This window comes from Gastrolobium bilobum, unplaced genomic scaffold (genome assembly GCF_033153095.1).
Source record: "Gastrolobium bilobum isolate Gb01-03AN ecotype WA unplaced genomic scaffold, APGP_CSIRO_Gbil_v1 utg2187, whole genome shotgun sequence".
NCBI classification, from domain to species: domain Eukaryota; kingdom Viridiplantae; phylum Streptophyta; class Magnoliopsida; order Fabales; family Fabaceae; genus Gastrolobium; species Gastrolobium bilobum.
This window is the reverse complement of record NW_026896557.1, coordinates 5,334-31,813: the sequence shown is the minus strand read 5'-3', so window position 1 is coordinate 31,813 and position 26,480 is coordinate 5,334. Positions and strand designations below refer to the sequence as shown.

At 37.0% G+C, this 26,480-nt stretch overlaps 1 protein-coding gene across 1 annotated transcript; it reads right to left on the bottom strand.

Moving 5' to 3' along the window:
- Positions 1 to 3,065: 3,065 nt before the first annotated feature.
- Positions 3,066 to 26,480, bottom strand: LOC133300529 (vesicle-fusing ATPase). Its single transcript, XM_061500087.1, has 21 exons — positions 26,183 to 26,480; positions 25,866 to 25,961; positions 25,672 to 25,756; positions 25,524 to 25,574; positions 24,451 to 24,621; positions 23,535 to 23,689; positions 23,339 to 23,447; positions 22,586 to 22,685; positions 22,451 to 22,506; positions 21,981 to 22,046; positions 21,797 to 21,879; positions 16,510 to 16,643; positions 15,131 to 15,341; positions 6,408 to 6,539; positions 6,279 to 6,339; positions 6,119 to 6,178; positions 5,704 to 5,762; positions 5,529 to 5,616; positions 4,574 to 4,696; positions 3,892 to 3,957; positions 3,066 to 3,523 (listed from the first exon to the last, which is right to left on the bottom strand). Exons 1-21 carry the CDS (start codon positions 26,368 to 26,370, stop codon positions 3,380 to 3,382), a joined length of 2,238 nt encoding a protein of 745 aa, XP_061356071.1. The 5' UTR covers positions 26,371 to 26,480; the 3' UTR covers positions 3,066 to 3,379.

Sequence of the window (26,480 nt, the reverse complement as noted above, 5' to 3'; positions counted from 1 at the left end):
AAAGCCATGAATAAAATTCATCAAAAGCTACAATGATGTATTGCAATAAAATGCACAAGCTCCATGAATCTTCAGAAACCTGCAAAATGAGAAGAAAAAGAGAAAAGAAAAAAAAATAGAAAGATCCGGAAATGAAAATACATCAAAGACACAGATTGACAAAAGGTGGAAGATGACTAATAAGGGAGAGAGAAAAAAAATGGCACGGACAAGGAAAATAAAAAATAAAAAATTGCAGATCGAAAAGACCAGAGAAGAAAAAAATAGTGAGATAGGGTGAGAAAAACAAATTATAGATCTGAGAAAAATCCAACTCGAACAAGGACCCGAATGGTGAACCATGCGAGCAGATCCAAGCGATCGACGATGAGACGGTAACTCTGACAAGGGCAAACAGAGACCTTTAGGCTGAACGGTGCTAAGTGGAGGAGGAGGAAGCACAAACGGAGACCTCCATACTGAGACGCGAAGACGAACGGAGATGTGAACCAGATCCGGTTCCGACGAACCCGAACAACTTGCTACAGGAACTCGAACGGCAGCACGGTGGTCCAAAAAATAGAGTCGAAGGACAGCAAGATGGTGACTTGCTCGCGAACCAAAAATAGATGAAGAAAAAAAACCTCCAATCCCATTGTGACGAAGGAAACAGAAAGAGGGAAAAGTGAATGAATGAAGCTGAAAAATGAGATCAAACAAAAAAAAAGTAGAAAGAGACGAACAACTCTGATGATAAAATAAAATAAAATTCACAGATCTGGAAGAAAGGGAGAGAAAAGATATAGATCTTGGAACAGATCTGGAAAAATAAAAGACTCAGAAAGATCGATGAAGAGAAAACTAAAAAAAAAAATGATGGCAGCGGAACCTCCATTCAAGGAGGATGAAAATGCTCTGATACCATATTAGAAGGTAAAAGAGAGTAAAGAGAAAATATTGATTTCATTGATTGTGGTGAATTGATTTGTACAATGAGTGAGCTCTTATATAGAAGAGCATAACAGAAAAGAGAGATCTAGAATATCATTAAAATATTAAACTACCCTTATACCTAATATCTAATAAGGATCATGTTATTCTCAATTCTTTGGTTCGGGGAATTTTGTAGCTTTTTCTGGGTCATTAGTTCGGATATAGACAAACTATAGTTCTTAAAAATTGTACACAACATTAACCCTTAAAAATGTTTAATTTCATGGTAAAAAAATTATAAACACATTAAAAGCTCTGGATAATTATATTATGAACTGTACTTCATGCAATTTGTATTAAACTACAGGTGATCTTGTTCCCCGAGTTAGCATAGTGGAAGTGAGTTGTGATTATGGGGAAGACTTTACCTAATCATCATTCACAATCTCGAAGCACTATGCCTCAGGAGATACCCGCTCAAAGAAAAAGAAAAATCAAAATCAAAATCAAAATCTAAAGTCAAAACTACTATAAAAACACATCTTTCTGTTACTTGTGTACTTTCATGCATTCGGCTTTAATTATCGAAATGGCTCTTCATTAGTGGCTCATTAATTGGCATTGAAACTCTTGGGTTATTGCCTTATTGGTACCTCTTGAGTTTTCTTATTTTTTTATTTATTTTTAAAAGTAATTTGTCCGGGGTAAAAAAACGAAGCAAAAATGAGACTGATATATATGTGGTGCTATATATAGCTTGATAGATACTTTGGCAGTTGTTTTGTTGCCAAAACAAAACCAGATTATATTATTTGTGAAGCTTCATCATTTGGTATAATAGCTTTTTACACCAAAAAGCTCCTTTTGTTATAAAATTATATTTTAATTGTGTTTGGTGTTCTCTCTAATGTGTTTGTATGGATTTAAAATCACAGATTCATAATGTGCGCAAACGAACACAGTCCCAAGCAATACAGTGAATGAGTAAGGATTTATTGTTCCCACAAGGATATATGATTTTGCACTAATAAGTGAAACTCTTAATGAGTTGAGCCAAATTCATGAAATTGATGTAAATGCTATCAAACAGAAATCAAATAATGTTAGAGAATAATATAAACCATTAAAAAAGTCATCATTCAACAACTACATAGAATTAGAGTTTCAGTGATCACAAGGTCACGAGTTCGATCTTCACCACCCTCCACTTTCTAGTGAAATTAAAATAAACATAAAGTAGATATACAAAATAAATAAATAAACATAAAGTAAAACAAAAAAGATTGGGACTGTGTAATATCCACGTTTCAAGCCTAAAAACAAGAAACAATGAAGACGGAAATATTTGAATTATGTTTTCAAAAACAATTTTTTAATTTTCAGGAAAACAAAAACAAACAAAAAAACTTGGTTGATATGACTTATTTTGTAATTTTTTTTTTTACAAATTATAACTTTTTTAATTTTTAGAATCAAATTTTGAGAATATATCTAAGTTATTTTTATTTTGTGTTTTAACTTTTAACTTTAAAAAAAATACAGAAAATACTTATTTCATTAACAATTCTACAGTATAGTTTGAAGAACCCAAAAGGAAGCGAAATCACAAAAGGAAGCAAAATAGATATTCATAGGTTTGTATCACGATGGATGTGTTTGTATCAAGCAATGTTTAGGGTTTGTTTGGTGTGATGTATAAGACCTGATAGTATAAACTTATACTATACGTTATGATATTTTCAGTTGTTTGGTGTGACCATCGTATAGTATAAGCTTATACAGCAGAATCCCTTTATACATCAAAATGATGTATAACTTAATCAGGTCTAGGTGTGGTGGATTAAGCCTGATAAGATATTGATGTATTAATATTGCTTACAAGTACAATTCTCAATAACTAATATATCATTTCAATATTTATATATTAAAATAATTTTTTTTAATATATTAATTTTTAAAATATTAGAGGATATTATCTTATACAATACCATACCAAACGCTGGATAGTATTAAAATTTAATCAAGTCTTATACTATCAGGTCTTATACTATACTATGCATCAAACATGCACTTATTGAAAATGTGAACTTTGTAAATAGATATTCCGACGTTAAATACAAGAGTTAAAAACATTCATAGCTGTTGATTCCCACGTTTTATGAAATCGCAATATGAGGTACCTTACTATAATATGTTTGGATAATGTTGAATCCCCAAGACCAGTTTGAGCACAGCTCAATTCAAACTAAGACATAGCTCTAAATGATAAAACAGGAACTACAAACTCCTGCCTCCTAAAATTACTCTCAGACAAGCAAGCAACAGTGTTTGAGAAAGCCTCCGCAAAATTGAACACAAGTTACAAGCAATGTAGATTGTAGAGATGATTTGTACAAAAATGAGATTCCAACACAATGAGGATGACACTACGCACTCTAACTGTGAAAGCACTTAATGTGACAAGAAATTACAATCTGACAACATCCTGGAGGCAATCATAGAAATGAGAGATATTAATCTTCTCTTTGCCAGAAAAGATAGCTTCTGCAGATCCACCTTGCTCCCCTTGCGCTGCCATCTCAATTAACATGAATAGCTTCTTGATAGGCATCTGGGAATAAAAATTGAGCGCAAAAAAGACGAGTTAGAATAAGTACCAATAACAATATGCAATAAATGTTCTTATGCAAATTAAATTAAGTAATAACCAAACAATTTAACTTCTTCCCAGTAAAAGCATAGCATGCTACAAAATACCAAATTAGGCACCCTTCATTTTGAAAGAGATGTAAGAAAGTAAAAATAAAATAAACAAAACCTAATTAACAAGAGAAAAATATCAACAGAGGAAGACCAACATCTATTCTATTGATAATCTGTATACATGGCAAGTAAAAATTAACAGGAAAGAAAATTTAGGCAAAACTAATACAAAGACAACTGAACGAATGAAGCACATAAAGGAGTGGCAATACGTACATCATTCAACGCCTCTGCAGCAGAATCAATATCTTCATCGGCAAAGACATTCAACTGTTCTAGGACCTGTAATTTTTTTAAAAAAAAGAAGAAAAGAAATTTAACATTTATTTTGAACTCAAGAAACAGATTAAATTGTCCATTCACATTTTATGTTAGCAAGTGATACAATCACTTAAATTTCAACAGATGAAATAACAGATTTGTTATTGTTATGTTAGGAGCTACTGGTTTTACTGACAAGGAAGATGAAGTCTAGCTCCTTATGCCAGAAATGAATTCTGGAATTTCTAGGAATTCAAGAACAAACAAACAAAAAAAAGAACACAGAAATAACCCAATCCAAAATATTAAGTCCCCAGCCTTGGAGAGGCCTACTGACCAAGAATTCTCCGAATATCTGCCTAGTTTTCTCTCTCCCCCAGATATATTCTGGTATCTCTAAACAAATACCCCACAACCTCTCCTCTTCCACTCACTGCCACATTAGCAGTTTGTTATGGTGCAGCCTATTAGCATGAATATTCCCAATTCCATTCTCCTTGTACTCATTGGTCTAACAATTTTCAAGATTGTGGAAAAGCATCAACAATAACAGGAAATATTCATAGACACATGTCAATAGCATGTAATTAGCCCGTGAGCCAGATAATACCATTATGTTAAGAAAAAATACGATTACCTTCTTTGCATCATTTGTGTTTAAGTTAGGAACATGGTAAGAACCAGAGAAAGTATCACAAAACCGAATTGAGTCCAAGAAACCCAGTTCACTCGTGGTACCAATAATCATGAGTTTTTTCCCCTGACAAAGGTTAAAAATGCACATTAATAACAGTAAGACTTGGGCAACATAAAGGGCCGAAAGGGCCGACCCAGTTCAAATACCCACTTCGTGAGTGTCTGGGGAAGGGAATACTCTAGGCAGTCTTTCCCCTGCTTTTTGCAGAGAGGCTGATTCGAACCCGCGACCTAACACACCACGGCAAGCAAGCTTACCGCTGAGCCAAGCCGGCCCTTCAGACTTGGGCAACATAAACAAAAAAATATTTTTCACCCTCATTTCAACTCTTCATTCGGTAATATTGACCATGTGGAGAAGAACTCTGTACAGGTATAAGTAACATACAGTTCGCATCCATTGCATAAAAAGAAATACAAACATTGAAACATCCAAATACCCAAGATGTTAAAGATTGAAAACCTAGTTCTCAGTTAACACACAATTTGAATTCAACATCTGCTCGGTAAGGCGAGAGAGCAATTTGATTATGAGATCAGCCATCTTTTTTTTTTTTTTCTTTTAAGATAGTGAGATCAGCCATCTTTATATTACATCAAGGTATAAAACATTATGATAAAAATTTTCATTTGACAATTTGGAAATCAGCTGACAGATTTTGGTAAGCTGACTGGAACAGTAAAGTAGTAAGACCAAACGGCAGTAGATCTTCACCTGCCCACCTCCCCCCCTCCTTCCACAAAGAAAAGCATCAGGTTTCCGACAACAAAATCAGATTTTAAAGGAAGTTGAAAGTTTAAACCATTGAATCCAAACTTATTCCTGTCAGTTTTGCTTTAAATCTTCTGACAGATATGCTTCACAAAGGAACTGAAAGGACAAGAAAAACAGAAACCTTTGGAGGAAGCCGTTTGAGCAAGACCAGTAGTGTCTGCGAAATCAAGTTTGAAAACCGAGGACCAATAGGCGCATACTCCAATAACCTGGACCAATGTATAAAGAAATAATTAATATTAACATTAAAGTGGAATTACAGGTAAGGATGATAAAAGAATGATCACAAATATTACCTCTCAATGTCATCAAGAATAATGACACTCAATGGTGACTTGTATGCATCCTCAAAAACCTTAAAGAAATCATTAGACCTTAGAATTTACATGATACGGCAAAGATAAATGTTAAAGTTAACTTGACTCAGTTAAACCTCACTCATAAGGCCAGTAACGAATCTTCAGAAATTGATAAGTTGTAAATATTTGAATTATCTCTAAATTATTTCTAATTAATATTGTAATTATTTATTTCCTTATCTTTTTAAGATTTGGGTTCATTCCTTTAAGCCCATTATTCTCTTTGTATATATTGTACCCTTTTGTATGTGTTCTTTACAACAATAATATTCACTTTTCTTTTCAAGTCTATACACACTCAGTACCCCAATAGATTCAAAAGAAAGGCTCAAAATCATTGGAATTGACAAACCTTAATAATATTTGCACATTTAGTGCTCTCATGAACACCAAGCATTGATTCAGATGAAACCTACCCAATTACAGAAGATAATAATTACATATAGCCATAATTATAAAGTCAAAAGCAATACAGATTTCTAGAGAGTAATATTCAAGATAAGAAAACTTACTATCTTGACATAAGGGAAGTCGCTGTCAATACCAATAGTAGCTGCAAGTGCTGTTTTACCACTATAACAACAAAGTAATTTAGAACCATTCTATCAAAAAAAGTCAAATGAAGATGAAAATTCACACACCTGCCACCAGCACCTTCCAGAAGACAAGTAAATAGTGGGCTTCCTTCACTCACTTTAACTTGCTCCACAAGTAGCATTGCTCTTTGATAAAGGTGCTTATGTCGATCACCACATTCCACCATGCCATGGAGTCTATAAATCAAATAACACAAAACATTAAAAGTCAAAGCAAATTTACTGGTTTCTAAATACTTCTAGACAGACTTAGATTCCCAATTCGCCACATAAATCATAAAACTAAATAACTTCTTTTGAAGACCAAGTAAAACATTGTAAAACAAAATTAAATATTGGAATTCTCAATTTACTGGATGCACTACTCCTTTTGTTCCTGAGCCAAATATTAATCTCGATGCATTACCCATTGCATCAAGGAAAGGGAAAAGGTCTTATACCCAACACCCTATCTCTCATTTTGTCTTTTCTAAGAACCTTTTTGTGCAACATATAAGTTTTATTTCAGCACTTATTCTACTTCAATTCCAACATCAATGCATGAAACATCGAAAGAAGATAATGGGATTCAATTCATGCGTGACGAGATGAATGTTTTGGAGAAGAAAAGTACATGGAAAGTTATTGACAAGCCAAACGAAAAGAAAGCACTGGGATGCATATGGATGTATACTTTGAAATATAATTATGACAAGACTCTTGAGAGGTATAAGGCTCGACTAATAGCTAAGGGTTACACATAGACCTATCGCATTGATTAGAAACTAGAAAGAAACATTTGCTTTGGTAGCCAAAATGAACACAATAACAGTCTTGTTGTCCCTCACTTTAATTGGGACATAAACCAATTTGATGTAAGGAATGCATTCCTCAATGGCGAGTTAGAAGGGAAAGTTTACATGGAGCTCAAATCGAGATTTGACTCCACAAATGGAGATAATAAAGTTTGTAGGTTAAAGAACACTTTGTATGGGTTGAAGCAATCCCCACATGCTTGGTTTGGAAGATTCACCAAGGTTATAATGTCAATGAGATATAAGCAAAGCCAAAGAGATCACACACTTTTCTTTAAACATTCCCAAGGAGGTATGCTCACTATTCTTTTAGTTTATGCTAATGGCATTATTATAATAGGGGATGATATAGTTAAGAAATGTGCTTTACAAGGGAGATTAACTGCTGAATTTGAAGTTAATGATCTTGGGAAACTGAGATATTCTTTTGGGATAGAAGTTGCCCATTCCAAGCAAGAGTTCTTTTTTTTTTTTTTTTTTGTAAATATCCAAGCAAGAGTTCTTTATCTATCCACGAAAGTATGTTCTCGATCTCCTTAAAGAAGGAGGAAAACTTGGATATAAATCTTTCAGTACTCCAATTGAGCATAATCACAAATTGGGAAGCAAAGAGGAGCGCCCTCCAGTTGACGAAGGACAATATCAGTGACTGGTGGGAAGGTTGATATATCTGACTCATAGTAAACCTGATCTAGCTCATGCAGTTAGCATTGTTAGCTAGTTTATGCACGACCCAAGGGAAAAACACCTACAGGCAGTGGAGTGGACAAGATTCTCCAGTATTTGAAAGTCACACTAGACAAACTGTTATTCCAGAGAGAGGGAAACCAATCCTTAGAGGTTTATACACTTGAATATAAAATAATAGAAGAATAATATGTTGTGTATTGATCTGTGTCAGAGAGTTACAATATATAGAGACCCTAATGGGCTTAAGTGAAAGGTCCAAACCTAACCCAAACCTAATCCTAATACAGTCAGAATATTTACGGATAAGACGAAATCCATGAATGTAATAGACAGATGTCAGGGCCAAGGTAGAGGTCGGACGAGCTTGTCCAATCCCACGAACTGGGGCTTTGGTTCCATCCGCAAGGGTAAAAGACGGTAAATGATCAGAATAAGTAAGAGATGTAAAGAGTTCCTTATTACCACAGAGATGATCGGTAGCACCGGAGTCAAATATCCAAGTGCCAAGTGATGTAGAATGAGAAACACAAGCAACAAGATTACCAGTATAAGGCTGAGACTGAGGAGAAGCCTTCCTAAGAGGGGTTTGGAGTGCAGCATAGTCCGAACCTGAACCAAATGATGCATTGTCTGACTGAGCTATATTTGCAACAATAGAAGGAGAGTTAACCTCCGAGAGATCAGGAGATGCTGCTGCCATTTAAAGATAAAATATAAAAGCCGTAAACGAAGGCAAACGATGTCCAATCAAGAAGAACCACGCGTCTAAGGTCAGACCCACAGAGAAACAATCACAGATCCAGAAAGGGGAGGAGAAGGCGAGCTTCTCTGTCCAAGACCGGCCGGAAAAAGCCGCCGGAATAGTGCTCACGCGCCGGCAGAAGGTGGCGCGTGAAGCCCACGCGCAGAGAAGACAGGTGGCGCGTGACGGCGCGTGGGAGATGCGTTGCTGACCGGACCACCACAGACCTGGTCGCCGGGAAGAGAGGGTCCTGATCGCGTGAAGTTTGGTCGGAAAAGTCGCCGGAAAAAGTCTCCGGTTGCCTGAACAGTGATTCTGACGGCGGGCGGTGGTTCCGGTGGCCGTCGGAGGTGCTGACGCATTTGGAAAAATCACTCAGAGGCTGTTTACAGCCCTAGAAGGCTTGCCGGAAGGACGCACGGCAAGAAAGAGGACTCCTAAGCAGTGGGCTTAGGTTTTAAAGCAAAAAACACGGTTTCTAAGCGGAAGCGAGGGTTCCCAGAACGAAAGAGCTCTGATACCAACTTGAATATAAAATAATAGAAGAATAATATGTTGTGTATCGATCTGTGTCAGAGAGTTACAATATATAGAGACCCTAATGGGCTTAAGTGAAAGGCCCAAACCTAACCCAAACCTAATCCTAATACAGTCAGAATATTTACGGATAAGACGGAATCCATGAATGTAATAGACAGATGTCAGGGCCAAGGTAGAGGTCGGACGAGCTTGTCCAATCCCACGAACTGGGGCTTTGGTTCCATCCACAAGGGTAAAAGACGGTAAATGATCAGAATAAGTAAGAGATGTAAAGAGTTCCTTATTACCACAGAGATGATCGGTAGCACCGGAGTCAAATATCCAAGTGCCAAGTGATGTAGAATGAGAAACACAAGCAACAAGATTACCAGTATAAGGCTGAGACTGAGGAGAAGCCTTCCTAAGAGGGGTTTGGAGTGCAGCATAGTCCGAACCTGAACCAAATGATGCATTGTCTGACTGAGCTATATTTGCAACAATAGAAGGAGAGTTAACCTCCGAGAGATCAGGAGATGCTGCTGCCATTTAAAGATAAAATATAAAAGCCGTAAACGAAGGCAAACGATGTCCAATCAAGAAGAACCACGTGTCTAAGGTCAGACCCACATAGAAACAATCACAGATCCAGAAAGGGGAGGAGAAGGCGAGCTTCTCTGTCCAAGACCGGCCGGAAAAAGCCGCCGGAATAGTGCTCACGCGCCGGCAGAAGGTGGCGCGTGAAGCCCACGCGCAGAGAAGACAGGTGGCGCGTGACGGCGCGTGGGAGATGCGTTGCTAACCGGACCACCACAGACCTGGTCGCCGGGAAGAGAGGGTCCTGATCGCGTGAAGTTTGGTCGGAAAAGTCGCCGGAAAAAGTCTCCGGTTGCCTGAACAGTGATTCTGACGGCGGGCGGTGGTTCCGGTGGCCGTCGGAGGTGCTGACGCATTTGGAAAAATCACTCAGAGGCTGTTTACAGCCCTAGAAGGCTTGCCGGAAGGACGCACGGCAAGAAAGAGGACTCCTAAGCAGTGGGCTTAGGTTTTAAAGCAAAAAACACGGTTTCTAAGCGGAAGCGAGGGTTCCCAGAACGAAAGAGCTCTGATACCAACTTGAATATAAAATAATAGAAGAATAATTTGTTGTGTATTGATCTGTGTCAGAGAGTTACAATATATAGAGATCCTAATGGGCTTAAGTGAAAGGCCCAAACCTAACCCAAACCTAATCCTAATACAGTCAGAATATTTACGGATAAGACGGAATCCAATCATATCTAATCATATCTAATCATATCATATCTAATATTCTAACATATACAAACACTGATTATGCTGGGTCCAAAACTGATTGAAGGCCTACCTCAGGCTATTGTATGTTTCGTTTCTTTGTGGAAACCCAGTAACGTGGAGGAGTAAAAAGCAAAATGTGGTTGCTAGATCAAGTGTAGAGGCAAAATTTTGAGCCACGGCCCAAGGTATTTGTGAATTGTTATGGACGAAAATCATTCTTAATGATCTCAAGGTGAGATGTGAAGGACCTATCAAGTTATTATGTGATAATAAGTCAGTCATCTGTATAGACCACAATCCTTTCCAACACAACCAAACAAGATATATTAAGATCGACTGCCACTTCATCAAGGAGAAACTAGAAAGCGAATTGATCATTACTCCTGTAAAGATCCAATTCAACCCAAAAGCTTAAACTGGTGGGTGAGAATACATTAATGATTTTATATATCTTTAACATGTCCCTTCACACGAGAGCCTACTAGGCTTGAAAGGTAGACAATGCACGGGCCCACCTACCTGTGCTAAGAAACTCCACAAGACTTGATTAATTATTAATTAAATGAAGGTGGTGAGGATCGAACTTGTAACACCGAGATTTTGATACAACATAAAGAACCAATTCAACCCAAAAGCTTTGGGTGAGGCTACATTAATGATCTTATATATCTTTAACAACTCTATATACAGTGGCGGAGCCACTTGGTGTCTGGGGGTAGTCTCGGCCCGGGCTAAATTTTAACAAATTGTATTTATCATGTATAATTACATAATTAATTATAATTTGGCCCAGTCTCGGCCCGGGCTAAATTTTAAGTTATTTGTTCCATTTCCATTTATTTAAAAAAATTAAAATATATTCAATAAAATTAAAAAATATTTAATAAAATTATAACTCTTTTATATTTCCTGCTCAGGTATTTAGTATTTAATATAATTTAAATATATTATGATACAAATTAACTAAAGTTAAGAAAAATAAATACACATATAATATTTTGGCCCGGGCTCCGATTGGAGCCTGGCTCCGCCACTGTCTATATATACATTCTGGTTATCAACTAGCTGATGTCTTGACCAAGGGACTTCCTACCATCAGATTATAAGAACTAAAACAAACTAGGAATGATAAATATCTATTCATCAGCTTGAGGGAGAGTGTTGTAAATATTGAAAGTATCTCTTATTATTTGTTTCCTTATCTGTAATTATTTGTTTCCTTATTTTTTAGGATTTGGGTTATTTCTTTTAGGCCCATTAGTCTCTTTATATATATTGTATTTTTTTGTACATAATTAGATCAGAATAACAATAATATTTCAATTTTTCTTTTCAAGTTATAACATCAGCTAATTAACTCTAAATTGGTAAATCAAAGATCCTCAACATAGTAGGGTAGAACTACATAGAATTCTGGTGGGAATTTGCATCCCCATAGTTGGAAAAGTTCTCTATCTTTTAGTTATATCTACGTGGTAAAAAATTATGATAAAAACATTGATCCTAATGCCACAGAGAAATTTTAAGTGAGCAGAAAGAAGAGGAACTCTGGTGTTTAATTCAAATTAGGTAGTTATTAGTAGATAGGGTGCAGTTATGTATGTAGTTATTAATTCTCTATGTAATATAGACTGATATTTTAGGTAGTAGGGCTGGGTAAATTAGTAATGAGTAACTACATGTCAGTTTCAATAAGTTATTATTTTTCATTTATTAGTGCGAATCTGGATGAAGGGGGCATCAGATTTGTTTGGAACTATTTTAGTCAGGGGACTGGGGCTAGGATAGTTCCTCCTTGCTGGTAGCTTAGACTCTTAACGTGTAATTACTTGTTTTTTATTGGAGTATATGTACTGTTATTACTAAGATAAGGGGTTAGTCTTATCAATTGGTGCTTTCATTGAGAGTTGAAGAGAAAGGATACAACGTAATTGTTGTTGTATGTCACAAAAATGGCAAATCAAAGGATGGATGCACTGGATCAAAGGTTGGCTGTAGTAGAAGTGTCACTCAAAACGCAAGAGACTATGTTGCGCAACCATGATACGAACCTTGGTAGTCAATCAAAGTGTTTGGATGAGCACTCAACCCAACTGTCCACACTCATTACTAACGTAGGAGAACTCACTAAGTCATTGCAGGCAATGTGTTCAAAAATGCGAGATGGATTCCAAAAGCAAATACAACATCATGGTGAGCCTTCTTTCTCTAGATCAGGGAACATGAAGAGACTAGTGAAGGTTCAGGAACATCCAGGAATGATGATCTCTGTTTGTCAGCCAAGAAGCGTTGAGTTGTCGGTGTTCAATGGGACGAATCCAGTTGGTTGGGTAACATGGGCTGAGGCGTATTTCGCTGTACATGGCACTGTGCTAGATCTTCGCCTCCAGTTTGCACAAATATGCATGGAGGGAACAACTTGGTATTGGTTTAAGGTAATGAGAGAATCTGACTCGCAAATGGGATGGGAGAAATTCAAACGGGCTCTTTTTGATCGTTACGGAGAACATTATTTGGGCAATCGTTTTTCATAACTTAAGGTGTTGGCACAAACCGAAACAGTGGATGATTACGTTGATGAATTTGAAATGCTGGCTACACAAGTTCTTCCCATGCCAGATGAACAGTATTTGGGACTATTTCTTGAAGGCCTAAAGGAGAAGATTAGACTAGAGGTATTATCTATAAGGCTCCTATTCACAAATATAAAGCAATTTCTATTGCCCAACTTGCAGAGAAGAAGTTGGGAATGTAGGAGAGAGGATGCTAGTTTTCATAAGAATGTGGCGATAAGTCACCAAATTGCTGGAATCAAGGGTAGTGAAGCAAATGGAGATAAGCCGAGCACATTTCAAAATAATTCCCAAACTCATGGAAGGAACGAGAAGTAAACTAGTGGGGATGATAAGCAAAACAGCAAGCCTAACAGAGGAGTGCACAATCTTTCTTATCAAGAATTGTTGGAAAGAAGAGCCAAGGGGCTGTATTCTTATCAAGAATTGTTGGAAAGAAGAGCCAGGGGGCTGTATTTCAAGTGTGGACAGCCTTTCAGCCCTGCTCACCAATGTCCAGAAATGCAACTATGCCTCCTAATTTGGGAAGAAGAGGATTTTCCTAACACCATTGAATCGCAAGAGGCAGGGGACAAGATTGGAGATTTAGGAGAAGGACATTCGCCAACAATTTTCAACATTTTGCCTTGAGAATGTTGGGGTTCCATTTGCAAGGTATGAGACTTGGAGTCCCACATTGGTTGTATAGGCAATTAATGTGGAGTTTATAAGGCTTTGGGCACTCCCACCCTTTGAGCTAGCTTTTGGGATGGTGCATCCCAAGGTCTTATCAAATGGTATCAGAGCCTTCCACTATGTCTCCCGGTTACAATCGAGCGGCACAGGTGGTGACGTCAACATTGCAGTGTTCGCCTGGGGCTAGGAAAAGACTACCGCAAAGCCAGCTCGCGTAGGCGCCGGGGCTGCGGAGCGTGGTGGAATGTTACGATCCCATTTGCAAGGTATGGGACTTGGAGTCCCACATTGGTTGTATGGGCAACTAATGTGGGGTTTATAAGGCCTTGGGTACTCCCACCCTTTAAGCTAGCTTTTGAGGTGGTGCACCTCAAGGTTCTTATCAAATGGTATCAGAGTATCCATCACGTGGAGTTGTGCGTAGGGGACGCACTAGGGAAGCGTGGTGGAATGTTGGGGTTCCGTTCGCAAGGTATGGGACTTGGAGTCCCACATTGGTTGTATGGGCAACTAATGTGGGGTTTATAAAGCTTTGGGCACTCCCACCCTTTGAGCTAGCTTACCCTTTGAGCTAGCTTTTGGAGTGGTGCATCCCAAGATCTCATCAGAGAACAAAGCAAATTCTAATGGGGAGAGTATTGATAGAAACATTGATCCCAATGGCACAGACTTTGTCATAGCAAAGCCCTTGAAATTTTATGTGAGCAGAAAGAAGAGGAAGTTTGGTGTTTAATTCAAATTAGGCAATTATTAGTGGATAGGATGCAGTTTGTATATAGTTATTAATTCTCTATGTAATATAGACTGTAATATTTTAGGTAGTAGGGCTAGGTAAATGAGTAATTAGTAACTCCATGGCAGTTACGGGAAATTATTATTTTTCATTTATTAGTGTGAATCTGGAAGAAAGGAGCATCATATCTGTTTGGGATTATTTCAATCAGGGGACTGGGGCTAGGAGAGTTCCTCCTTGCTGGTAGCTTAGACTCTTAATCGTATAATTACTTGTTTGATATTGGAGTATATGTAAAGTTGTTACTAAGCTAAGGGGTTAGTCTTATCAAATTATCTGTATGTTAGGGGTACGTTTAGTTGCACCCCCCCTATTAGTTGTTCTCTATCCCTGCCAATATGATTAGAAAAGAGTGCTATTGCTCTAGAGTCTATAGTCAATACCTATCTTTTTTACCATTTTTATTTTTCAACCAACTACATATAAAACAGATATTGCTGCGAAGAAAATTGAAACAGTTAGTAAAAACAAAAGTAATATATTACTGAATTTTTAAAATAACTCTGCCTCACTATGTAATGTAGCACAAAGTATTCAACTTGGACTGCCTAATAACTTAATTCCTGAAATTTCTTCTATAGAATACATTATATGTAAATTTTAGGAATGATAATGGAGCGGGAATAAATAAAATGAAATTGCTTAACCCATTTATGAAAACTCTAAAGTCTAGTGACTACAAGCAGTACCTTCTTCTTTCAAGGTCGTCAGTGGAAGCTCCAAACATAGGAATAACATCATGGAGTGCATTCAAAAAGTCATCCATAGTAACCTTAATATTATCTTCCTCCACTGGCTTAGTGAGATCATCAAGGCTCAATTGTCTGTTTAAAGCAAATGAGACAGCACTTTTCACAACACCTTCAAGTTCTGCACCACTGAAGTTTTTTGTTCGAGCAGCTGCACAAGACAAGAAAAGCCAAACCCAGAGTAAGTAAACTCCCATGATCTTCATAGTTCAATCGATATAATTCAGATAATTTAATTTTTCCTGTTTTGGTAAAATGAAAAATAATATTGACATCAGAAGTCGCAAATTTTGCTTCATCGACATTTGTGTAATTGTTAATAAAGAATTAACATGATCAAAATAACTAATTATGAATAATGTCATTTTTACTACCTTATCCCGGCCTTCAAACGGTTAATCATATTATGGTACAATCCAAACCCATTAACCAAAAGTAAGAGTTAGCTAATTATCAAATAGAACCTTAATTTGTTCAGTTTACGGAGCAAAGAATAGTGTTATCACAAAGGACAAGAGTGCATTTGCGTTTTGCAAATATCTTTGCCATTTGAAAAGAAGTTTGTTATACTGCAAAACTCATAGTTAAAAAGAATGGAATTGATTCTGAAGTCTTCTAAGTTTAATAATCATTCAAAATTTATAAAATCAATTCTTATATGATAAAATATTTAACTCAAAACTATTTTGACAAAGAAAAATATATAGTCAGGTTGTACTTATTCAGTATATACCTGAATGAAAAATTTCCTTCGCTCACTACTTCATTTAAAATTTCAAAAACATTTTACCAAACAATATTTGACAGAGAAAAAGTAAAAACTAGTATAAAATTAAATTTTAGAAAAATAAGTTGTGATTTTCTATGAAGCACAGACACATTCAGAAAGTTACCATCTTTGTGTTGGACACATCATGCCAATCACAACTGAATGCATAAAGAAGTAATTGGATACCTCAAACTTGTTATGTCACAAATACAATATGTCCAAGTCTGTGTCATGTTGTGTCCGATGTGTCTATATGCTTAGGTGATTTGAAACCAGCTCGAAGTTAAAATTTACAGAGACTTATAAACTGCTTTCAACTAAAATAGGTCTGAACCAGTTTTTAATTTACCAAACTCCCCTTCAGGTTGCATGTGACAAAACTATCAAATAAAAGAGACTAAGATAGATGATAGATCATGCGTAAAATCCCACAATAAAAACTATTTTGCTGATGCAATTAAGCATAATCATCAAAAAAAATTATTACTTTCATCAAAAATTAAATGTACAAACATATGTAAGACAAGACTAGGCATCACTAAACACATACCAAGCTCTTGAAGGTTCACATCAGGAGCTAGAAAAGAATTCTCTTTCATCTTGCTGGTATGAATTTGAAGAATTTGCAATCGACCATTTTCATCTGGAAGGCTTATCTCAACCTGGACTTCCAACCGCCCAGGTCTGCAAGACATAAGTAAATGATAATCAACTAAAAGATATGCACCACGTGCACAAATAGCTACTATGCAAATCACTGTAAGGGTTAGAATTAAGCACATGCACAATGAGTAGCATTGGCTATTCAACTCATGGGTGACTACTACTTCTGATTAGTTATAAATGTAGTAGATGATTCCTCTTGTAACTAATACTGTATAAAACACCGGTACAGCACACATTGCTGACTTAAGCATGTCAAACGCTAACAGAGCTTGCTCACAGCCTCACACCATACAAAGTTGTCTTTCTTCAGTAGATCTGTCAAAGGTTTAGCTATCTTTCCATAATCCTTGACAAATTTAAGAGAATAACCTGTTAATCCCAAAAAACCCACAATCCCTTAATATCCTTTAGGGCCTGGCACTAGAGCATAGCTTCAATTTTCTTCGGATCTACACGAACTCCCTGTTTGGAGATAATATGGCCCAGATATCCCACTTGCTCCAGAGCAAAGCAGCACTTCTTACGATTGGCCACCAAACTGCTAGTTCTCAATACCTCAAATACAGCTACAAGATGTCCCACGTGATCTGTCTTACTGCTGCTATATATTAAAATATCGTCAAAGAATACCACGACAAACTTACTAAGAAATGGTATTAAAACCTCATTCATTAGAGAATTGAAGGTAGAAGGTGCATCGGTGAGCCCAAATGGCATCACTAAATACTCATAATGGCCTTCATAAGTTCTGAAGGATGCTTTTGGGATGTTCATGAACCGATTCAAACCGCGGTGACCAAACCGAAACCGATAACCGAAAACCAAAAAACCAAAAATCGAAAAAAAAAAACCGCAAAAATTAATTAGATTGGATCAGTTTTTGGTTTGGTTGGTGAAAACCGATCCAATGATTCCCCAATCATACCCTCTACTTACTTGGGTCTTTCTCCAATTATAGCCCAAAAACCATATAGCAAAATTCTAAACCCAAGAACCATTAACCCATCATGTCGGAGAAAGTGGGTTGTGCTTGATCTATATTATACATATTTTTTTGGATAAGATACATCATATATTTTTATTGCATCGGTTATTGTTTCACAGCAGCTCCTCTACGATGAAAATTTGGGTTACTCTGTATCTCAGCAACCACAATGTAAATTTTTTGTTGGAAGTAAAAGATGGTAATTCAACTTCTTGTTGTACCATATTGAAAATTAGATCATCATTTACTGATGCTTCTAAATTGCACAATAATCATCATACAAACTTTATAAAGCCGATACATACAAAAAGTTGGATTGGATTTGCACAAAAATCATCATACAAATTTTAGGCTTTTCAAAAAACCAAAAACCGATCCAATCCAAAATGAATAAAATTGGATTGGATTTGATCGGATATGAAAAAAAATTCAAACTGAATGGATGATTATATGATCAAACCAAAAGGATTAGATCAAATGATTTTTGCTTCCAAAACCGATCCAATCCAGACCGCTAATACCCCTATCTTCCTGCATCCTAATATGGTGATAACCAAATTTGAGGTCCAGTTTTGAAAAAAAACTTAAATCCACCCAATTCATCCAGAAGTTCCTCAATGACCAGTATAGGAAATTTATTAGGTACTGTGATTTTATTCAAGGACCTATAATCCACACATGCCCTCCAACTCTCATCCTTCTTTCTTACCAAGATTATACGACTAGAATAAGGACTCACACTCGGCTTAATCAACCCAGAATTAAGCAATTCAAACATAAGCTTTTCAATAATAGACTTCTAATAGTAGGGGTACCTATATGGTCTCATGTTGGGTACCTAGTTGTCTGCCTCAAGAGTAATTGTGTGGTCCTGCCTTCTTTTAGATGGCAGTCCTTGTGGTTCCTAAAAGATGTCATCAAACTCCAGCAACAACGTTTGCAGTTCTGGCCACGTCACCTCAAGTGTTGGTTCCGAAGCAGTAGTCCACTGTTGATCAACTACAAACCCCTGTCCAGCTGCAGATAATGCCTTGACCATTGAACGAAGAGAAGCCATAGCCTTGGTATTGGAAAGAACTGGATCCCCTCTCAACACCACTTCTTGCCCACCCACGCATACTTTTAAAGTAAGGGTATTGAAATCTGCTTTCATTTCACCCAAACTCTTCAACCAATCTAATCCCAATATGACCTTAGCTCCCCCCCAGCTCGAAAATAAACAAATCTTGTCGAGATTTTCCCCCATAAACATCGATTTCTACATCCCTGCAAACACCTTGACACTCGACTTTATACCCATCCCCCACCTCCACCTTATACTTGGGAGTGTCTTCATTGGTTAACTTTAAATGGTCTGCCACTGCTTTCGCCACGAAATTGTGTGAAGCCCCACTATCCACCATCATGATCAACCATTCTCTGCATATCAAACCCCATAGATTCATGGTTCGGGTTGAAGAAAGCCCCCAATAGGCTATACATCGAAAGCTACAGTGCCACATCTTCACTCATCGGCTGACCACCTTCGACCCCATCATCCCTCTGGTCATGAAATCTGTTGCCTCCACTGTCTTCATCATCAATAATCAGAAGATTAAGGTGGGGAATTTTACGACGGTGAGTAGGGTTCCAACGTTCCTCACACTTGAAGCAAACCCCTCTTCTCATACAATCTTGAAGCTCCACTTGAGTTAGCCTTCGACGTTCAATACTAGAATTTTGGCTTCCCAAGCTTTCAGGGTTTTGAGTTGCCCCCTCTGTGTTCTCCATATTACCTTGTCATTAAAAGACGGTACACGTGTCACCTCCTTATGTCTTTTGATTGATACGTGTCACTGGGATTGCCATTGTGGCGTAAGTAGGTCACATGCCTTGCACTAGCCATACCCAAAGTGTTTCGAGTGGATTGAGCTGGTCGACTAAGCCTACTCCATTTTCCACCAACCCCAAACCCATGTTGAACCCAGGCCTAATTCCTCTTCTCCAGCAAGGTCGTCTCCTTCATCAACTCTCCAAGAATCATCAAATTCTTCTGCAACAACTCTATTCGCAGCCCTTCATTAAAACCGTGAAGCCAAATCTCCCTAAGCATATAATCATCAGCGTAATGGAAGGGATTGATTATCCTTTCAAACTCCGCTCGAAATGCAACAACACAACCCGTTTGCCTTAAACTCATTAACGCTTGCTAAGGACTTCCCATGGCTTCCATCGTAAATCTCTCCAAGATATCTTCCCTGAAATCAGCCCAAGTAGCATTTGGATTGCTCCTTTCCCAAACCTGGAACCAATTAACGGTTGAACCATCCAATACCACCATGACCGAATTGATCCTGTCCCTGTCATTCAACAAAAATACATCTCTACCTTAGTGAGCCACGAATACACATCATCTCCTTGAAATCGAGGCATCTCTAGATGTGGGGAACGCCATGCTACTCCACGCTCCACCTCCTCACTTCCCCAACCAGAATCCATGGACTCTTTCCTACCCCCCTGCGAACGTCCACATCGTCAGCTCCTCTCACGACTAGGAGACTGTCTGTCACGATGATCATGTAGGAGTTGCACGATCTCCATCAGCCTCTGTTCTGTTCTACAGAAACGTTCTTCTGTCAGCTCCTCATTATGACGGAAGCGCTCATCAATCACCTCGAATCTGGCATCCATATTGTGAGTCACCACTATTCAAACCCAGTTGATACAATTGGATCAAAGAAAACAAGAACAGAAAAGCAGAACGTTTTTTGGCTCAGAAAGAACACTTTCTGGAATTTTCTATATATTATGGAAACAAAAATTACAATCCAAATGGAAAAGAAACAATCAACAGAGAATCAACTCAATTACAGTGCAGAAGTTTACTACCAGCTACAATTATAGTAAAAGAAGAAATAAAGGCTCAACACGTTCGAGAGGTGTTGATCTCTCCCAGTTCTAGGTTCTACTTCTAGTCTAATTCCTTCACTGTTAGCACCTGGTTCATATAACTACCTCAGCCTCCTGCCACGTTGTCCTTCCCTCATTTCTCTCCATTAACAACTCTAACAGAATTGCCCTCTAAAGCTTCTTCTAGAATATTCCTTGTTGCATCTTCAGCATTCCCAACTGTTCCCCTATGACGTTTTCTCGAATAAACCTTTAACGCCACTATATCAGGATCCTACAATGGATCCAAACTTCAAACTACTACCACGTCAGGGGGAGCCACAAAAGATCTTACAAAAGATCCTACAATCGATCCTACAAAAGATCTAGGTTATAAATATCTTATCAATAAACTTAACTACCTTACAGTAACCAAACCAAGTATTACTTTTGTTGTAAGTGTGGTATATCAATATATGAATGCTCATTGTGATAGTCATTGGGATGCTATGGTTTGCATTCTTAGATACATCAAGAGTACTCCAATAGCATCTCAAGTTGGGAGACATTAAGGAAATGAAACTTATTTATGATAACTCGCATTGCATATTGCTTCTTACGCAATCTCTACATAAAAAAGCCAAAAACATAAATATTGACTACCATTTTTGCCAGAGAAAAGTTTTTCCATGCAAGATCATTACGGGTTTTGTTAACTCCAACGACTAGTTGGCTAATATATTAACTAAATCACTTACAGGGCCTTTGGTTGACTTTATTTATAACAAGTTTGGTGCATATGACATATGTGCTCTACCCTGAGGGATAGTGTAACAATTCAGCATTAGAATCAATCACTAGTGTAATGAGTAATATTAACTATTATTGACTCATAGGTGAGTAGTGCTAATTAGCTTTAATTTAGGAGATAAATCCTCTTGTAATTAATAATGAAAATAATATAAATATATACATGTGTAGACTGATTAGTCACACAATTTTCCCCAAAGTCTCCTCTAATTGTATAACAAGGAATTAGAGTGGCAGTAGATTGATGACAATTATAGCATATTCATGTTTGGTTTTATAAGAGTTGTGTTGTAGGAAAAGTGATTGTGTTATGTTATTGAGATTCGTTTTGCGTGCCGTAGTTTTTTTTTTTCTTCAAAACATGCGGGCCCCACAAAATGTTGTGTGTAAGAAACTTTTTGTGGTCATATTAAATGATTGAATGCAAACCCCATTCATGTTTACTGTTTACATTTACACTTCCCATGAAAAGTATATTCAAAGAACTGGAACAGGGAAGATTAGAGACCTTAAGAGAGCTTCATCAAGCATGTCCTTTCTGTTAGTCATTCCAATAAGCAAAACATTATTCAAAGACTCCACACCATCTATCTGTAAACAAATCGGATAGTCTCTTAGATTTACTGATGACTACAATAGGAAAATTGTTACTTTTATCAACAACAAAAAAAGCATTTAACACCTTCACTGACCTTAGTAAGAAGCTGGTTCACAATACTATCATGAACTCCGGTACCATCTCGAGTTGAACCTCTTGACTGCGCAAGACACAAAGAGGAACATTGCGTGATTATATATAGTATCAGGGAATTCAATCACAAAACAACTTTAAATTCAATGCTTGTGATTACTCAGAGAACTACATGCAGCATTTTCAAGGCCCCAGATTGAAAACTCATCATGTTCCCAATGATCACACTTATGGACATGCTCAGAGAAACCAAGATGACAAAACAAATTTTCCACTAGTTAAGTACATCCAAACAAAATGTGTACAAAAATGAATATTGACCACAATAATGAAAGTTTAAGCTACAGCTTAAATATAAAAACTCCACCAGTTAAGGCTAACTCAACTATTGCTTATTAACTGTAATCAACAAATTGACAATAGCAACAAAATAGATAATTGATGTTGATCTAAAGTTGAGAAACCCCGTACCTTGCAAATAGCATCAATTTCATCAAAGATTATAACATGCAAATCACTTTCATCCCCTGGAAAAACAGTGAACAATAAAAGTGAATTATCTGAAATTTTAACTAAATGGACATGCAGTCTGTATATATCCATCACCTCGGGCCCTTTCATCCTGTTCAGCATCAGCAAAAAGGTCCCTCACATTCTTTTCGGTTTCACCAACAAATTTGCTCAAAACTTCAGGGCCATTTACAATCTAGTACAGGTCACAAGAAAGAAAAATTAAGATTCATCAACCACCATAAAAGATAATTACCAAATACCAACCAATAGAAAGCAAAGTACACGCTTTCCATATTCCAAATTTAAAATCGTTCAAGCATGTCAATTAGTTGAGGAATCAGAAGCAAACCAAAAAGTTAAACAATGTCACAAAAATCAAGTATAGAAGACATAAAAGCAGGGTGAGAAATGATAATGAGTCAAAAGGATGTTACGCCCACCACCCAAATAGGACTCATGCAAGACACATTCAAAGAAATAGAAAAGAGGGGACTACAAGCAATGGGGTTCAATATTTTCAAATAACGATTCATTACCAATAACAGCACATGAAAATGATTTTATGAGACAAGACTTGAAAACATTATGTTTTGCCAAATTCTATGTAAAAAGAAGATAGTAGAAAATGTATAAAGTATTCAATGGTAAAAACATTCAAGAAAAGCATATTCCAAGAAAATTACTAGCCCACTATGAAAAATAATTAGGAGACTGAACACTATTAATTAAATGGAAGAAACTATAAGTATCTTATCTCTATTAACTGCTGTTGATTGCATACATAATAATTACATATAGATGTATCTGTTCTAATTTATTACACAAGTAAAAGAGTAATTTCCAAACCTTTGGTTCCTTCCCATTCAAAACTTTTCCAATTTGACGTGCAATAAGGGTCTTTCCAGTTCCAGGAGGCCCATGAAGCAGCATGCCCTTCACATGCTTGATCCCTAATCTGAAACATCAAAGGTTTCCAAGTAAGAGCATGATATACTATAAAAACAGTGGATTGAATGATGGACCACAGTATCTGATCTATTACTTAGATGTCACATGGGGAGGGAAAACACGAGAGGCAAAAGCTCTTCGAAATATATCTGCAAACTCTGCACTCAGGCCACCAATTCCCAAAGACTGAAGGTTAAACTCTTTCTGCTTAAAAATGTTGCTAGTGGCAGCCTCACGCTGATTGACAATCTGCAAGGCACAACATGATCCAGTAAATTTATGCAAGGATAATGATGGAACTGAAATGTATATTACTGACGAAACAATGGAAACTATCTCCTTATACGAACTCAGAAAGAGAAAATGGTATATGACTGAAACAGAAAATTGCAAAGTCAAAGAAAACTCCAGACGTATGCCAACTCAGAACCTTTATACCCTTCCTAACACTTTTGCTTAATTCTTTCCTACCATGCACTACCTATCCTTCCCTCTTATATTTTCATTTTTCCCTAGCCGAACTCCCACCTCCCACTACTCCTTGTCAACTCAGCATTTAGTTATGCTCTAGACTTAACCTGAATATTCCCTTTATTTCCTATTTTGTCCTTCTCAGCCTTGTGTGTTTATCCTTCTACTTCTCATTCTTTTCTCGTTGCATATGCCTTAGTAAAGGAATCTATCAGATAATAATAGTCAGGTTGTACAGCTAAGAAGTTTTCATAACATGTCATTATTTTGCTTCGCAAAGTATTGGCTATTATCTCACATTAAGTAAATATAATAATGATCAATACAAGATTACTGGACCTAGCTTTCTAAATTACATACAAAAGATATTAAGAAGGAGCTTTTTGTATGAATGTTATAACAACAAGATTAGCCAAACATTCACCAGATCACAATCAGTGAAATTAAGCATCAAAGGATAGTTAAGCAATGTAAGCATCCAGAATGTATCAACAAAGAACTGTGCAAAACAGTGTAGATGTCGAGTTTGGGAAACTCGCCTTAATTCCACTATCACGTGATGCTTCAAAAACAATATATGTATCGTCTGAAATCATCCCTCTTTCAAGAGAATTAGACTTTTCTTGGCCCTCAATAGCAGCTTGACTGACTGTAAAGCTATAATTATTTCCATGAAACTCAAATAACACTTTCTGCCCTGTTGTCATAACCTGCATAAAATAAGTTCCAATTTAAAAAAATTTGACACATGGATATAGGCCGTCAAACAAAAGGGAAAAAAAATGCACATGAAGAGTTAATAGATGGGCCCAGAGTACAAAATTTTCCCAAGCTTCCTAAGAATAAGAAAATTATTTGAGAAGTCATGGAAATGGTGTGTAAGGCAAGACAGGAAGGCTAAAAACAGAATAACATGTATGAGACATCAAAACAACAAGATCATGGGCAATGTGATGAACATTACAAAATGTTTTTTTCTTTCATCCAACTACATGTAAAGACTAAAGAATATATCATAATTCAAGTAAAAATACAATGAGAAACACCCCCTCTCTCTCTTTCCTCTCCTCAAAGAAACTAGATAGGTTACCAGTATAGAAAATTATTCTCTTAATAGGACATAGGAAAAACCAAAAACCAAAATTATAACTAAGATGATCGGTGCATAAATTACAAAGGAAAGGCTGTCAGGTTTCACAAACAAGTTGAAGTTTAAAATAACCTTATATCATATAAAAATAGTAAATGTTGCCTTGGCATAATCATTTTAGAGAAATTATAACTTATTGATTAATTGAATTCTACTACTATGTATTACATTAGTAACTGTTTCTAAGAAATAATGAATGATATTTATGCAAATAATAACCAAAGAAGCTAAGCAACAACCAGATGATATTTTCCTTTCTGTTGTCCAACCATGATCAATCCAGGCAAGAAGTTTCTAAAATAAAACTCTCTAATTAGTATTATACTCATCTAGCAACCAAAGGGAAATATCTATGACAAATTGCAATAATCAGAAACAGATGGCAAGCATATTAGTCAAAAGGCAACCAATAACCAGTATTAGCCAACTAACAAGCATAAGGAACCTCGTCAAAGACCCTACCTGGTTCATAAATCTCTTCCGAAGTTGCTTAGCCAGTATAACAGCATCAACCTACAAGACAGAACATTATCAACAATTTTAAAGCTAAAACACCCTAACCAACAACAAAATTGATGATAACAAAATGAACCTTTTCAAATCAACATACCTGTTCAGTCCTGCCTCCAACCCTTTTAATGAAGTCCAATTCAAGAGTTAGCAGTGCCAGCTCGAAGTTCTCAGGTGGTACGAACCTTAAACAACAGCACAAATCAAATCATAAGAAACTATAAAAAAAAAAAAAAAAAAATGCACGGTCAATGCTAATACTAATCAGTAAAACACAAACTACAACAAACTAACCGGGTCACAGGTGTGGAATCAGCAGCAGAAACTTTGGCACACCGACGCTGAATGGAATTCAAACCAATATAACCATTGCGTATGCCTTCATGAGCAGTATCTCTCAGTTAAGGCCACAAAGAGAAAAAAAACACCAATACAATCCAATTAATCCATGCATTAAAATTAATTTCCACTATTCCGCATTGGCATGATTAATAGCAATAACAATTAATTCTATGCTACTCAATCGTTCAACGTAATTTATTTAAAATTAAAAAATAAGAGATTACGGGAAATGTAATAAAAATTTAAGAAAAGAAAGTGATGTAGGATATGAGATCGAGAAAACGAAGGAATCGGCGACGGAAGCGAGGTAGAGGTTGTTATAACCAGGGACGGCGAATTTAGGAAGATCGGAGGGGGAGCAGTAGGCGAAGTTGGTGAGAGCGAGGTCCTGCGAGGGCGTGTTAGTCACGACCATCGAGGTCGAACCGGAGGACGAAGAACCGAACCGACTCGCCATTTTTGCAACCAGATCTTGTTTTGCACTTGCAGTTGCAGTTGCAGATCGCAACGGAAAAGGAATGGATCCGGTGCTGCCTGCGCGCGGGAGAGAGTATATATGTATTTCTC